The sequence below is a fragment of the Euphorbia lathyris genome, chromosome 2 (assembly GCF_963576675.1).
Source record: "Euphorbia lathyris chromosome 2, ddEupLath1.1, whole genome shotgun sequence".
Classification (NCBI taxonomy): Eukaryota; Viridiplantae; Streptophyta; class Magnoliopsida; order Malpighiales; family Euphorbiaceae; genus Euphorbia; species Euphorbia lathyris.
In genome coordinates, this window is record NC_088911.1 from 18,929,861 (window position 1) to 18,947,180 (window position 17,320).

A 17,320-nucleotide genomic window follows, 5' to 3' on the forward strand; every position below is an offset into this window, starting at 1 on the left:
AGTAAGAAAGTACAGAATCTTATATCTTTATTGTGTTAGTTATACATTTTGGGATGATTAATTTATTAGTCCCTATATTTTGAGAAAACACGTTGTTTAATCCCTGTGTTTTAAAAAGCATACGGTAAGGTCCCTAACCTTTTTCTTGGTGAACTGTTTAGTTATTCCATCTGTTTATTAGATTTTTTACCGTTTATGAATTCGGAAATGACTAAATTACCTTTACTATTTATCAGTCAAAAGCAATTCACACATCTATGTCTTTCTCTCACAACTCGCGCTCACAAAAAAAAAATAGAGAAATGATTGAATCCCTAACCCATAATCGAATCACTCATGCTCACTCAGACCCAATGCTTACGAATTTGAACGCTTAAGAAGAAAATAAAGAAGAAGAACACTCAAAGTTGATTTCAAATGCATTAGAGTCTAAAAGAAAGGAAAATAAAGGAAAAGAATAACCTAGGGATGAAAAACAATGAAGATAATGGTCTTATATATTTGATTTTGTGATAAAGGGCATTACATTTTTATTTTAAATAGATTTTGACTCAAATCCAAATTGACTAACAGAATCTTCATGAGAGTCTAATGGCAGGGACTAAACAATTCACCGGGAAAAACATTAGAGACTAAACAGTTCATCGAGAAAAATGTTAGGGATCTTACCGTGTGTTTTTTAAAATACAGGGACTAAACAATGTGTTTTATTACTAATAAATTAATTACCCTTACACTTTATGGTTTATTGTTTTTTGTAGTCTTTTTTTTTTTTCTTCTTCTTTATGGATGTTATAGCTTGTATAGGTGCAAAGTCAAGTTTTATTCCTATGTGCTTGTACTTCTTTATTATATATGACTCTATGTGCTTGTACTTCTTTATTATATATGACTTATTAAAATTGATGAAATCCCACCGAATATGCTTGATAAATTATGTTCTATTAATTTTTAACACTTGCCTTAACGGTCTATGGATCAGAATTCTTTTTTTTAAGAAATCAGATTTTTGTTAGGTGTGTTAAATTTTTTTTTTTTTAATAAATTAAATTATTACACATTCTGTTTATGTGTTAAATTATTGTCTGAATATTGCTACATGTATTATGTCAAGCTGAACAGTTTTAGGACTGTTAACCATCTATATTAGTACTTTCACGAATTGAATTTTGACAGGTATAAATATAAAAGAACAGAGATAAAAAAATAATAATAATAAAAAAAAAAACCAAAATTCTGAATAGTTCTAAAAGCAATTGGCACACAACTAGTATAAAACACAAAAAAAAAAACATTTGAGTTCTTCAATAATATATGAAAGGGTCAAATTTAACAACATTAAACCCTCAATTTTACTATTTATAATATTAATAATAAAATTACTCGTTTTTATAGCTATTATTATTATTATACTTCAAATAATAGATATATCTGATAAGTATTTTGAAACATGCCGGGGAAAGAAATTGACTCTTCTGAAATACACTGAATAAGAATTGAATTGGGATTTTTTTTTTTAGGGTTAATAGAAGAAATTTACCTCATATCCACACTTGTATAATAGCAAGAGGATGCATGTAAAAGGCAAAAATTACTTTATTGGAAAAAACTTAATTTACAACCGTTGGGTTTTCTCATATAAACTTAATTATGCAACCGCATTCCTATCAAATCAGTAATTCTTTTCCAGGAACAAAAAATGCAGGCATGAGCGACGCATCTAATGCACGTATCAGATGGAAAAACTCCAGAGTGTCACATCTTTACTTTCCATAACAAAGGAAAGAATATTTTAACAACAGAAAAAATAACAGAACAACGATACTGTAATTCTAGACTGTTTTAGAATCAAGATAATGATTCTTCAACTTCTTCTTCCATGGAAGTATTATCTCCAAATGGCATCCCCACGAAAGCCAAAAGATTCTGGGTTTCTTCATTAGTTTTAGCAGAGGTTGTGATTGAAACATTCACTCCCTTTAACTTACCAATTGCATCGTACCTATCCTCTGGGAACATGCTCTGTTCATGGATCCTAATTCTGTAATTCCCATGCCCATCAAAGCTGCTTGGAGTTACACCTTGGAGATCGAATGTCCTTGGAAGCCCTAGATTAATAAGCCGATCTAAGAATGAATACATCACCTGTAAACCATAATCAATAAGCATAGAGCAGTGGAAATGATTAAAGAAAAATTACAGCAGTTAAGTAACATAAACATCCATTTCACTGAACAGTACATAAAATACTGGCAATATTCTACATAACATATGGTGTGCAGTAGTGCATACACTTGCTGAAAAGTGAGGTAAATCATACTGAAAGTCACTGAAGTTTAGGGTTTGTTTCACAAAGGTCACAAAGCTTCATTTTCCTACAAAAATCACTAAACTACATATTTGATTTCAATAAAGTCATTCCAACTAATTTGAGTATAAAAACTCACTGGAATGTTGACGTGGCTCAACAGGCGAAGACAGCTGTCTATATGTCAACTAAGTGCCACTTTTTTTGTCCTGGAATGTGCCACATGGTGCACAGTGTCTGCCGCGTCAGCAAGTCAAACATATCCAGCATGGCACTTAGTTGGCACGTAGTCCACTTTCTTCTGTCAGGGTCGTGTCAATATTCCAGTGAGTTTTTGTATTCAAATTGACTGGAATGAATTTATTGAAATTAAATGTGAAATTCAGAGATTTTATTGAAATGAAGTTAAGTAACCTTTGTAAAATAGACCCCAAACTTGATGACTGGAATGAATTTATTGAAATTAAATGTGAAATTCAGAGATTTTATTGAAATGAAGTTAAGTAACCTATGTAAAATAGACCCCAAACTTGAGTGACCATCGATGCATTTTACCCCAAAGTGAGCTAAGAAATCACAAGGGAGTTCATGAAGTTTAAAAAGTAAAGCTAATATATCAAAACTGCCTCTACATGAAAAAGTTCATGAACTTTAAAAGCAAGCTAATATATCATAAATGCCTCTGCATGAAAAAGTTCATGAACTTTAAAAGGCAAGCTAATATATCATAAATAACTCTGCATGAAAAAGTTCATGAACTTTAAAAAGCAAGCTAATATATCATAAATGCCTCTACATGAAAAAGTTTCCACCTGAAGGAGACGTAAAGAGATAGTCGACAATGTATTCCTTGATCTATAGGAAGGTGACATTTTACACATTGGAGTAATTGCAATAATCAATAAAGTCACTATAGAAGGAAAAGGCCAATGCCGATGCACTATTTCTTCCCATATCAAACATTTCCAAAATGCACAAATTGAAATTGACATCGTCAGATGAACTATCACCTCAAAGGTTTTAACAAAATCTTCAAACTACTCAAAAAACATGACAAGCAAAAAAATTGCCTCGCACAATTACAATGACATCTTTCAAACACGTAAAAGATGAAGCAAAACATTATTATACAAAGAAACAAACGCATATAAGACTTCAGTCTCTAATTTTGAACTAGGAAATACATATTCCACGACAGAGAGGAAACAAAGATGGATATTTCCAATAAAGAAGAATAGGTATTACAATTATGGTAACCCAAAAATGTTAGAAGAATCAAGCAGTAGCTATTTCAAAAGTTCAAACACGGCATGAAAATGCAGTAGTTAAGATCAGAGTGCATTAAAATCTAAACCAACAGTACGAGCATTGAAAGACAGCAATAGTTGGAGACTCAAACATAAAGCAGACTACAAATAAGAATCAATCAAGCTATGCTTACGTTTCCTCTGAGCGTGACGATAAGTCCCAGCCGTTGACCGTCATGCATCCTGTAGTTGGCCATAGAGTGCCTAGCTCTTGCCTTGACAGCTATCTGCCCTGTCTTGTTAGGTTTCTGTCCTGTAATGAGAGCCAAATCATTCATTGCAACTTCCATACCCTTGGCATTCTGAGCAAGCTCTGTAACACAGCATTTCACCACGATCTTTTCAAGCTTAGGCACCTAATGAAGCCAGGGTCACCATACCAAAAACAAGACTTGAGTATACAGTGCAAATAATTAAACTGCAGAAAGCTAATCAATACGAAATAAACATATCACTTCTTTCAATTATTTACTACAAAGAGTACTACACACTTGATCGTGAAATATCGAATGCTTGTTGAACCCAGTGAATTGGGTGAAAGTAAGATACTCCAAAGACGGTAGTCCAAGAGTTCCATGAAATGTTCTTGATGGAAAAGAATGTGATAAGTTTTTCAATCTCTGTTATAAAATATTAGAGTAGATGGCTTGCCCTTGATTCTAATGAAAATAGGCACTCCAATCATATCTATCACTGAGTATGAAGGATGAAAAATTAATCTATTATATGCATTATGCAGATTTATTAAATTATTCTGCTGATTTAGAACTCCTTGAACCAATGATCTTCTACTTTAGATAATTATTTCAAGCTATATATATAAATCACAATAACTCAAGATTTTCTTTCAATAAGCATCAAAACAAACGCAACACTTTGAAAGACACCAACCATATTATACCAGTGTAATATTCTCTTCAATCATAGAAAAGTGCAATTTGCAAGGCAATAAACTAAAACAATTGTAATTCCAACTTCACGTCTCATTATCAATTCGAACCTCAAATCGAAATTGGCAATGCTAAATAAGAGATGAACACGGTAACAAATCAAGGGAAAATATCAGAAACAGCAAGAATAAAGTGATCACCTGGTCGATGTTGGCATAGACGAACTTCTGCATAAGTAAAGGAACGATCTGTTCATTGTATATGGTCTTGAGGCGAAAGCTCATTTCCGATTCTCAATTTTCTAACAGCGCGATATTTCACTAGCCCTCACTCACTGCCGGATTCCAGTGCTTAGGGTTTCCGTAGCATTCTGTGGGTGGGTTCAACTCGGGTCTTGGGGGTCTAATGTTCAAGACTCTTTAAATTAGATCGGCATGGTTGATAATCTTATTAACATCTCAAAATAAAATAAATAAATAAATAAATTATAATTACAATAAAAAATTTGTAAATTTTTAGTTATGCAAATCTATTCAGAATATAGATAAAATAAAAAATAATAATAATTCAATTTCATTATATATAAAAAAAAAAATTAAGTGAATATATGCTGACACATGAAGTTGCTTTAAACCACTCCACACCCGAAAAAATTCAGGAAACAGTAGTAGGTAAATCAAACGTGTCCATAATTTCAATCTAATTTGGAATTTTTACTTACAATTGAGGCTTCCCGTTCTCCTCTAATAGAAATCAAATTTGAAATTTACTCCAACAAATTCAATATAAATTGCCAATTCAACCACAACCTATAGATTTATAGGAGTCACTTTATGGTAATTATGTAAAAGAATAATATTGGAAAAAGTACGGAAAAAAAATATATGTGGTTTGTCTAATTTACAAGCAGACTTTTGTGATTTTAAAATTTGTAAATAGAAGTTCGTGTTGTGTTTTATTTACAAAGTTCTCATGACAATCAAATGCATTTTTATCTTAAAAAATTTATTCTTACCTATCGACAAAACACAACACTCCCAAAAAACAACTCCCTAAATCGAAACAAAAAATCATATGGTGGACATTTTATGTTTTTTACTAATTTGACATTTTATGAACTAAATTGATATTTAAATTCATTTTACACAGTTGCAATTTGACTTTAGGATCTGTTTTTTGTCGATATATAAATGTAATTTAAAAAAAAATAAAAATACCCTTCATTGTCATCGGAACTTAACTGTGTAATTTTAAATACTCTGTTTTATTAAAAAAAAAAAACATACCCCATACATCTATTTGCGAATAAGGCAAAGATTTTTTTGTATATGATACTTTGCCCAATGATATTATTTCACTTAAGAAAACACAGAATATATGAATTTAAACTTGTGGTTCCAAGTTTCAACGGGTATGTTAAGCAACAATGCTGATGCAAACCAGCATTTGAATTGCTGAAGCCTAGATCATTGGATTTGAAGTAGGTTTTGTTTATTGTATGGGTGCATTCTATTAAGATGCCGAGTCGTTATGCAAGTTGGCCAGACGTAAGGACGGATTTAGGAAAGTCGGGAGTGGACTTAAACATCCATTAGTCTCCAAAATTTTCATTGGACTTGTGTACGGAACTTTAATTTTTTAGAGGAAAAAAAACCATTGGTATTGTACAGGAACACCTTCACAGCCAGTGAATCCCGTATCTGTCACAAGCCAGCCATGTCACACCGCACGCTCCAGTCTCAGCAGTTTCTCAACTCAAGTCTATTTATAGATGCATCCGCAATTTAAGAGGAAACAACTTTGAAGCGTAACAATGTATTGTTACATTGGATTACAGGTTAAAATACACGGAAAGGGTGCATATGTTGCAGAGCACAAATAAGGAAAACCTTTATCGCCGGCCTCCCCTTCTCGAATCAAAATGATGCTTCTTCAACTTCTTCTTCCGCACTACATTACCAGCGGAAGCGCTAGTTTCTTTTAACGGCATACCCATAAGAGCCAAGAGCTTCTGACCTTCTTGGTCAGTCTTAGCAGTGGTTGCAATGCAAACATCCATTCCCCTTGGCTTACCAAGTGCGTCATACCTAAGCTCAGGGAACACACCCTGCTCACGAATTCCGACACTGTAGTTCCCGTGCCCATCGAAGCTGCTTGGGCTTACGCCTTGGAAATCCCTTGTTCTTGGAAGCCCCAGATTAATAAGCCGGTCTAAGAATGAATACATCACCTGTAATGCATAATCCGTGAGCATAATATATAAATGCCGATTTCTTTTGGCTCCACAAAGTGAAATAACATGAACTCGTTCATTTCAGAATTCACAAAACTACAGATATACAATAGTAGCAATACATTGTTCATCACAGTTGAGCTCGACAGTATGTAGAAACGCGGTTTCCGTATGTGCTGTAATGTATACAGTTGGGAGAAATTCGGCAGACAAGCAAGAAGTGGGCAGAGGCATCAAGAAAAGTATGCAAACATATCCAAAATGCCTCTTCACAGTCAAATGCTTACCAGCAGAACAAAGATACTCAAGAATATATTCTTTGAGCTTAGGAGCAACTTTTTTCTGACATGCAAATGGCTCCATTTGTCCCTAAAATATATCATCTCAAAAGTATCCACAAAATCTCTGAAATATTCGTCAACAAGAAACCATGATTTGTCATCATATAATTGCACTTTAACATCTTTCAGTACGTAAATATGAAATGAAATAAAACTATGGCTAGATTAGACTTCAATCTTATTTTGACCACGGAAATAGATTATGCTGTAAGCAAGGAAAAGGAACATAAATATTTCTAAATAACAGTGACAAGTCTTCAAATATACTAAATTATATCCAAAATGTTAGAAGTGCTGAGTTGTGGTGATGTCAAAAGTATTTTAAAACAGCACAAAATCAGAATTCCGCACCAGCTTGCATTTATACTTTTTATCTAATGCCAGGAATGAATGCTGAAAGACATGTAGTTATGTAGTTAGAGACTCAAACTTAAAGCATGTAACAAATAGGAAACCATTAAAGAGTAAAACATGCTCACATTTCCTCTGAGCGTAACAGCAATGCCGAGGGGTTGGCCTTCTCTGATCTTGAAGGTGGCAATTGAGTTCCTTGCTCTTGTTTTGATAGGCCTCTGTCCTGTAATTAGAGCCAAATCATTCATTGCAGCTTCCAAACCCTTGGCATTCTGAGCAGCTTCTCCAATACCACAGTTCACCACAATCTTTTCAACTTTCGGAACCTACGGAATCCAATGTCACGAAAATAAATGAAATAAAATTGTCAAAGGTGAGCATAGAATGCACATGATAGAAAATGCATAAACCTAATCAAAAGAAAATCAGCATATGTAGAGCTTGTTCATCACTCCCCTACATTTATCCAACAAAATACTTCATCTTTCTCTGTAGAAAGAAGGATATATGCTGCTAAATTGGTTAAAGATTTCAATTATCTGATCTCTAATACAAAACATCATACAAAAAATTAACATTGAACCTATACCTCACATGAAACAGAAATTAGAATGCGCCCTCTAGGCTGTGGCATGTAATTTTAATCTAAATCCAGTAAGTTTTCTTAAAGAATCTGCCAAAATTGATATAAAATCACAAAATCTCAGTATTTTCCTGAACTCCGCGACCAAACAAACTCATCCAATTGAAGCAAGCCAGCAACCTTATCCAGTAGCCATAATCTATTAACTATCAAAATTTGTAGCGCAACACAAACAATTTTCACTTGCAAACCTCATTATCAATTCAAACCTCAAAAAATCCGCAATGCACATGTAAAATCAAAGAATGTAGAACGAAATTGAGGGGGAAATAAGTAAAACCAAGATTAAACTGTTTACCTGGAGAATGTTCGTGTAGGAGAACTCTTCCATAAGTAAAGGAACAATTTTCTCGAGGTAAGTGGTCTTCAAACGATTGGTCTTTTCCGATTCTGATTTCTCCACCAGCACAATATCTGTGGTGGCCTTCACTGATAATACCCCATTACTAATGTTTTTAGGGTTACGGTCAGACACTCTTAATGAAAATTGAGGTGATATAATCGGAAATTGGCCGCGAAACGATGCCGCTGCGGACTGTAATAACGGAGTAGACGCCATTGAAGCTGAGTTTGTTAGAACTTGTGGTGCGTTTACAGCTTCATTTGGAGGAACTTTATCCCTGTTGTTAAATGGCCGACGAATTAGAGAATTTTACCAATTTGCCCTACGATTTTTGGTGTGGTAGGTAATTCCGTAATTTTCAAGAATATCACGGGGCGAATATTTACCGTTCTGGTTCGGCATGGAAAATTGATACAGGATAAGATCAAAAGAAGCATTATTCCATAATTTGGAACTTTCTAAGTTTTTTTAAGTTCATTAATGTAAGTTAGAATATGATATACAGTAAAACGTTATAAATAGGAATAATTTTCCAAACGTTATTTGTTATACAAATTTTAAGTCTCATCTTTAGAAACTATGCTTCTATATAGTAATAAGTATATATATATATATATATATATATATATATATATATATATATATATATATATACTCATAGTGAGAGTCGAACCTAGACACTTTCATTTACACTTCACTCTACTTACCACTGAAACAATTGCTTCTCTTGTGTATTATATCACGCGCGCTGTTTAATATACCATTGACCTAGTAGCTTCTATTATTTTATTTTTTTTTTTGGTAGAAAAGGAAAAGAAAAACGAATAACAACAAACTACCCAGGAATTAGCCTAGGGAAGCTAACCCCAATCCTATCTTCTAAGAGAAGATGAGAGATGAAATTAGGGGAAACAGGAAGGGTAGTAACGCCTAACGTCCCTTCATGGCCCGCCGCCGCCAAGCGATCAGCAACACGATTCTGCTCTCTAAAAATGTGTCTGAACTCTACGAACTCAAAGGAGGAGCAAAGCCTTATAATAGCTTTGATGAGGTTGCGACTGTTAAGACCCATAGAATGATTCTCAGAAATCATTTTGATTGCTTCCAAATTATCAGACTCCACAGAGAGCCTCTTAACACCCAGCCTTTTAGCAAGATTGATTCCAGTAAGAATAGCCCAGAGCTCCGCAGAAAAGGAAGAACCCAACCCTAAATTCTGGGAGAACCCAGAAAGCCAGACGCCCCCTACATCTCTAAGCACACCTCCAGCCGCAATCTTACCGTTACTGAGGCAGGAACCATCAGTATTCAGCTTCACAACCCCCTCTCTTGACCTGCTCCATCCCACGAGATGGACATCACAACACTGAGAGGCTCTGGCAAGGGACTCTCCTTTGAAACTATCGATAATAGAGAAAAGTTTTTTCGAGAAGAAATCAGCTAAGTTTGTCATAAAAACAGTTTTATCTCCAAAAATCTCCTCGTTTCTCCATTTCCAAACTTGGTGACAGATAATAGCAAAGAAAATGTCACCATGCTCCATGTATGGAAGCAACTTTCCTCTAACACCATCAGAGAACCAGTCGACCTCAGAATGTGCCATGAAGGAAGAGAAAATATGGTGTGGGAGAATTTTCCTCCAAACCTCTTTACTATTAGAGCAATCTCTAAGAGCATGGCACAAAGTCTCAATATGGCCTCTGCATCTACTGCAAGCTCCAGAATCAGCCAAGTGCCTTCTGTGCCTATCCGAATTAGTAAGAAGCCTGTCCTTAACGCCCAGCCACAGGAAACTCCTAATACGGAAAGGAACTTTAAGGGTCCAAATCGACTTCCACACATCCGAGGGAGGATCAGATCTAAAGAGAGAGAAAGCTTCAAAGGCCGATTTGCAAGAATAAACTCCATTGTTAGTCAGCGCCCAACAGTGCCTATCCAAGTCTTCCTCTTGATTACTCACCTTCACTCCCCGCATTCTAAGGAGAGTCTCAAGGCTAAAGAAAGTATCAAACTTTGACCAGATCCAGTCCCCTTCCGAGTCAACCACATCGGCAATCCTCCAGTTGCGTATATCACTAGGCGGGGGGGGGGGAAGAACACACCTCAATTAACGGTTTATCCCCAATCCAGTTATCAAACCAGAAACTAATGGACTTACCATTCTCCACCTCCAGGCCAACTCCCAAGCAGAACTCATCAAACACAGCACTAAGTCCTTTCCAGAGGAAGGAACAATTAGCAACTCTCTCTTTCGGGCCCCCGAAGATTTTGTCTTTCCGATACTTACCACAAAGGAGGCGAACCTAAAGAGAGGAGGGGTTTTGCCACATACGCCAAAGGAGTTTCATTAATAAAACTTTATTATTGTCCTTTGCTTTCCTAATACCCAGACCCCCAGAATCTTTAGGCTGGCAAACCTCACTCCAAGGCACAAGATGGATCTTCCTGCCCTCCGCAGCTTCCCCCCACAGGAACCTACGGTTAATCTTGTCAAGATCATTAAGCACAGGATCCGGAAGCTTACAAGCCTGCATGATGTGATTGGGTAAGTTTTGTTGGCGGCGAGCGTGCACCTGGTGTTTTTAGATTTTTTGTCTATTAATAATGAATTATTAATAGACAAAAAATCTAAAAACATGCAAGAAGGGGGCGGTGGCCTGGTGGTTTGGGGCGAGAAGGGTGAGGCAAGTTTTGTTGGCGTCGAGCGTGCACCTGGTGTAGATCGGGGCGGGGCGCTTGGCGGGGTGGAGGCAGGGGAATCCAGGGGCGTCGGTAGGGATCTCGTGGGCATGGATGGTGCATCGGCAGGGTTCTCGCGGGCGCCGCCCGTGCGGCTGGGGACGGATCTTTGTATTTTTTACCCGTAAATTTATGTATGTATTATTAAGAGATGTGCACCTGGTGTTTTTACATTGATTGGGTAAGTTTTGTTTCTATGCCCCAGCTACTTGATCGCCCTGCCCATAGTATTGCCACGGTAAGATGTAAATCTATGTATTTTTTACCCGTAAATTTATCTATTCATGTTTGGAGTCTAGTTTATTTAATCATGTTTGGGGTCTAATTTAATTTATCTATGCATTTTATAGCTTCTGTGGAATATTAATGGACTGCTGATAGAGCCCTTCATTGAGGGGCCATTTCCTGACTGAGAGCGAATTGTTGAACGATACATCAGCAACAGGGCAGGTTACGTAGCAACTTCCAGGAGATGGACTGAAGAGCATGCAGTGGATATATGATGTGCAAATAGCAAGCAAGGGGGACATTATGATGTGACCTGAGAATAGCGTACAAGGGGGGGGGCGTGATGTGCGAATAGCAAGGAAATTTGGATGCTGGGCAACTATTGAATTAGATGGTGTGGACTACTGGATGGGCATAGAGCCAATCTTGAAGAACATAATGATTACTGATTACAAATGTACTTGGTAATCAATCTGATCTTCAATGTTGGCTCCATGCCCCTCCAGTATTCGACACCATTTAACTCTAATGGTTCCCCATCATCCCGATATCCTTGTTTACCATCTGCACATTCTTGAAGAAAGGAGATTTGGATGCCAAAGAAACACTGAGCTGGATGGTGTGGACTACTGGATGGGCATATAGCCATTCTTGAAGGACAGAATGATTACTGATTACAAATGTACTTGGTAATCAATCTGATCTTCAATGTTGGCTCCACGCCCCTCCAGTACTCCACTCCATCCATCCAGCTCCAGTGTTTCTCTAGCATCAAAATCTCCTTTCTAATCGCGCATCACGCCCCCCCTTGTACGCTATTCGCACGTCACATCATAATGCCCCCCTTGCATGCTATCCTTTTTTATAGGCAATACAAAGTAGACAACTTATTCAAGTAGACATATATATGTATATTCAAGTGGATCATAACATGCTATAATAAAGTAGTCAACTTATTCGTTTATGTCTATTAAATTGAATTAGTTATACTTCCTAACACATAACATGCTAAATTGATATGAAACATATGTCTATTCCTGAATCAGTTACTTCATAAATAGAACATAAAACAAGCCAACATGCTTCATGCATAGACACATAACACATAGCATGCTAAATTTACATGAAACATATGTCTCATCAGCATAACTCATGTTAAAATAGTACCAAGTTCATAACTTATACTGATAGCATCGAAAACCCATCAACATTCTTCATGGTTTCAATCAGATAACAAGCCAAGTGGAAGGTATATTGTAAACTTATCTCATCACCATCCTGAATGGTTTCATAACATTTTCAGCTTTAAGAGTATGCCTAACATGTTATAAGAAATAGACAACTTATTTGTGCATGTCTAAAACTTGTTCTCATAACATCATAAAGCCACCACTATGTACCTGCCACTTGGATTGTACAGTTCATGATGAAGTTAGCATGGTGATGAAGTGTATGATACTGTCACCACAAGCTTAGTCATAAACTTGTGTTGTTAGAATCATACAACTTCATCACCATGTTAAACACATTTCCATAAGCATAACAAGCCAAGTGACATGATACATAGTAATGGAGATTTAGGAGTATGCCTAACATGCTATAACAAGTAGATAACTTATTCGAGCTTTTTTTTTAATTTCCCTACTCAAAACGACATAGTTTTGAGTGTTCTCACCATAAGAAAGTGTCCCCACCTAAAAAATGGTTCTCACAAGAGCCTTCTCCTATATATAAAGAATTCAAACTAAATTATAAAATATTTAAAAAAAAACTATTGAAATTATCTATGAGTTGGAAATACAAACTATAGTACAAATAAAATCAGTAGATTTTAAAGACCATTCCATCAGTCTTAATATAGAATAGATAGTTCGGGGAAACTCGTGAGTTATACTATTTACAGAACGACTAACGAAATTAATACTAATGTCATTTAAAGAACTTAACATAGATTTGCACTTTTCTAATATATAAACTCATAAGCAGACCTAAAAGGTCATTGCCTACGGTGATTAACTACCGTAACAGTATCCAATTCAATTTCAGATCTTTCCAAACTTTTATTTTTTTAACCAACTAAGCACTTCCTTTATACCCACTTCTTCTCCATCTATGACTTGATAGTTGCCTGGGAGAAGCTTAGAAAACGCACCACATAACTGACTTTCCCTATTACGAAGCATAACCCCAACCCCTAAGAAACCAGAACTCGGAATCAGGGAAGCATCAATATTTAACTTGTGAACCTAGGGAAGAGGTCTGCACCATTTATGTGCTAATGAATTTTGTGTCAAACCATTTCTATCGTGATGCAAGGTTTGTGAATCCTGCTATTCCTTCAAACCCAGACAAGTCATTTGGAAAACCACTCTTGAAGACATTTTAACATTGTTCCAAATGTAATTGTTTCTACATGTCCAAATATCCCAGATGACCATGACCCACACACAAATAGAGTCAACAAACAGTGTATTGAAAATAAAGCTCACCCACTCCTTGAATAAGTGACCTCTCCAGTTTAGATTTTTTTTCTATTTCGGCAATTTGCCAAACTCGAATGGAAATGTTCATCCACATAAAACATGTATAAAACTCCCTTCAACCGAACCACATAATGAACATGTGAGACTTAAATCTACATGTCTCTTAATTAAGTTATTAGATGGGACAACATTATGACAAACTCTCCAAATAAGATTTCTCACTTTCGAGGGAACTTTGAGCTGCCAAATTTTCTTCCACAAACTACTCACATTACCAACTGGAATATTGTAAAGCCTCTTATAAGCACTCCAGACATAATAGTTTCCATCATGTTCGAAACACCAAAACCAATCATTCTGCAATAGATTTTGAGAAATAGGAATACTAAATATATAATTTTGATCATCCGAATTGAAAATATCACGAACATATCTATATCTCATCGCCTCTCATCCAAAATAAAGAGAGAACTGACAGGAGCATCATCGATAGGATCTTGCAACATAGAAGTTGGGACTCCAAAATGAGCTCCTATCAGCCAAGGATCATGTCTGATACGCAAGTTATTACCATTACCAATTCTTATGTGACAACCTTGAAGAAAGATGTCATTTGCCTCAATAATACTACTCCAAACAAAACTTGCATTATGACCTCTTGTGGCTTCTAGAAAAACTCATGCTTAAAGTATCTAGCTTTAAATATGCGAGAAACCAGAGAATTTGGTGTGGTGATAAACTACCAAACCTGTTTCCCGAGCATAGCCAAGTTAAACTCTCTAAGTTTTTTGAACTCCAAACCGCCAGCAAATTTAGGTATGCTTAAATAATCCCAACGCAACCAACAAATACCCCGACCCCTATTACATCACCAAAAAGCGTTGAACATACGTTCAAGATCCTGACAAACTCAATGGTAGTAAGAAAACATTCATCGCATAAATTGGAATCGTCCGGACAATAATTTTCAACAATATTTCCTTACCTGCACGAGATAGGATTTTGGAATGCCAACACTCAAGACGATTCCAAGTTCTATCCTTAATAAAATTTAAGATCTCTCGTTTATTCTGATAAACCATTGATGGCAACCCAAATAATTTCATTGATTTTGAGTTTCCCGAACCCCCAACCTATGACATATCTAATGTCGAGTATCAACCCATATGTTCTGGCTGAAAAAAAACCCCGATTTCTATAGATTTACCACTTGACTGGATCCCAATTCATGTTCTTAAAGCACTTGTCGAACCACCTCATTTTCGCCTACCTTAGCTTGAAAAAAGAAGAAGCAATCATCGGCAAAAAAATAGGTGGCTGATAGACGGAGCATCCCTGGAAATCTTACAACCATGCCACAAGTTTTGAGACTCTTTTGTCCGTATATACACACTAAGGCCCGCAGCACAAATGATGAACAAATAAGGAGACAACGGATCTCCTTGACGAATCCTTCTAAAGGGAATGATAAACCAAATTTTTCTTCATCAACTATAATATGGTAATCAACCATTCCTATACATCCCATGATTAGATTATTAAATCTAAATTAAACGAATTTCATTATAAAAAATACTTTTCCATTAATATAATTGCAACTAGTAAACATATCATCCCTTAATTTTAATTTTGGAATTAAGGTGCAAAAATACCCCTAACATTTTGGGTCAGGAGCAATTTTACTCCTAACGTCTAAAATGGTGCAATTTTATCCTTAATGTTGGAAGCCAATAGCAGTTTTACCCCTAACGTTGATAAATTGGGTCAATTTGAAAAATAATTCATCAAGCTGTCTTCTCGGTCATGAATCTTGTCAACTACACTTCAAACATGCGTTATTTTATCAGTAACAAATCACAAACATATGTTGGGATGTGAAAAAAAAATTAAAAATATACTGTCTTTTATACAAATTATACAAAAAAAACTCAAAAAATTCGCCGAATTTATAAATATTAATCTCCAATTTTATTATTAAATTACAAAAAATATTATATCCTTTTTTAGAACAAATTGATATGCAATTGATGCAAAATAGAGAAAAAAAATGACTATATTTTATAATAGTGTCTGAAATTGATCCAATTTATCAACGTTAGGGGGTAAAATTGCTCTTGGCTACAAACATTAGGGATAAAATTGCACCATTTTAGACGTTAGGGGTATAATTGCTCCTGACCCAAAACGTTAGGGGTATTTTTGCACTTAACCTTTAATTTTGTTATAAAATTAAGTTGGATAATGAGTTGAGTGGTACAATGTAGTAAAGAAAAGTTAACTATCACATTTAGATATATAATATTAATGTTTAGTACATCACGAGCCCTTCAACTTGACCTAAAAATTTGGATTAACTTCCTAATTTTGTGTCTTATTAGTCATAAAATTGCTTAAAGTGGCATGATTAACCCCTTAAATTCATGTGGTAGAACAATAGAGAATTTGGACTAATTGAAATGTATATCACTTTAAGCAATTTTATGAGGCGGTGTCATTAAAGTAATTTCAACAGACTAATAGGTCATTTTAAACAAATTCAAAGAGCCAATACGTTAATTTAAGCAAATTTATGAGCTAACGAGATACAAAGTTCAAGGACCATCATTTTTTTTGGCCAAGCTAAGGGACCATGTACGGGTCAGTAGGAATAGTGGCAAGGCCAAGAATCTACATTTGAGGGACCATGTTAGCATTGTGGGCAATGTCTGAGTTAGATGCATGGAGTTAGGGGTAATTTTCTAAAGTTCAGCCCGTTAAGGCCAGACAATCCCTCCTCCCATCCCAAAAAAATTAAAGGTGCTCAACCTAAAAAGACTAAACATCTTTAATATTTTAAAAGTCCAACGTTAATTTTTTAAAAATTATACAACTTTTATCTTTTTTATTTCTAGTTATAATTTTTATAAATTAAAATTTAATTTAAAAATTAAGTTATTTGAGTTTCGCAAGTGAATAGAAAGTTAGATCTACATTGGTTCCCACCCGAATCGCGCCATCTATCCTCCTAAGAAGAAGTTTGGTTCAAACCCCGATCAAACATATGCTATGCTAATGTGCCTTGGATGATTCATATCTTAGAATCAATCACGATGAGCATAATGAAAATTATTGTGATTTATTTTAGTTTAAAAGGTTAAAAATATAAAAAGTGCATGAAAATAATAGTAATATAGTTATTTACAAAAATAAAATTTAAATAATAAAAGGTAAAGTCTAAAAAAACAATGTGCTTTCATTTTCTTTTATCGAACTAGTACATGTAATTTTTTTTATTGAAATAGGGATTGATGTTTTTCGTTTTGCTAAAAAAAACAAGGATCGTTTAATTTGACACTATAAAAATGACCGTTGACGATTTCAAAATAAAAAATTCTAAAATTAAAGTTATTTAATGCCACATTTACTATGGAAACAAATTTTTTTATTTTTCAAAATCATCATTTACAGAGCT

The 17,320-nt window shown here is 35.2% G+C and overlaps 2 protein-coding genes across 2 annotated transcripts; both read right to left on the reverse strand.

Moving 5' to 3' along the window:
- Window positions 1-1,578: 1,578 nt before the first annotated feature.
- On the reverse strand, window positions 1,579-4,931 carry LOC136217089 (large ribosomal subunit protein uL5c-like). Its single transcript, XM_066003668.1, has 3 exons — window positions 4,706-4,931; window positions 3,750-3,971; window positions 1,579-2,145 (listed from the first exon to the last, which is right to left on the reverse strand). Exons 1-3 carry the CDS (start codon window positions 4,787-4,789, stop codon window positions 1,849-1,851), a joined length of 603 nt encoding a protein of 200 aa, XP_065859740.1. The 5' UTR covers window positions 4,790-4,931; the 3' UTR covers window positions 1,579-1,848.
- A 1,320-nt stretch (window positions 4,932-6,251) lies between these two features.
- Window positions 6,252-8,688, reverse strand: LOC136217090 (large ribosomal subunit protein uL5c-like). Its single transcript, XM_066003669.1, has 3 exons — window positions 8,375-8,688; window positions 7,559-7,759; window positions 6,252-6,735 (listed from the first exon to the last, which is right to left on the reverse strand). Exons 1-3 carry the CDS (start codon window positions 8,633-8,635, stop codon window positions 6,397-6,399), a joined length of 801 nt encoding a protein of 266 aa, XP_065859741.1. The 5' UTR covers window positions 8,636-8,688; the 3' UTR covers window positions 6,252-6,396.
- Window positions 8,689-17,320: the final 8,632 nt, after the last annotated feature.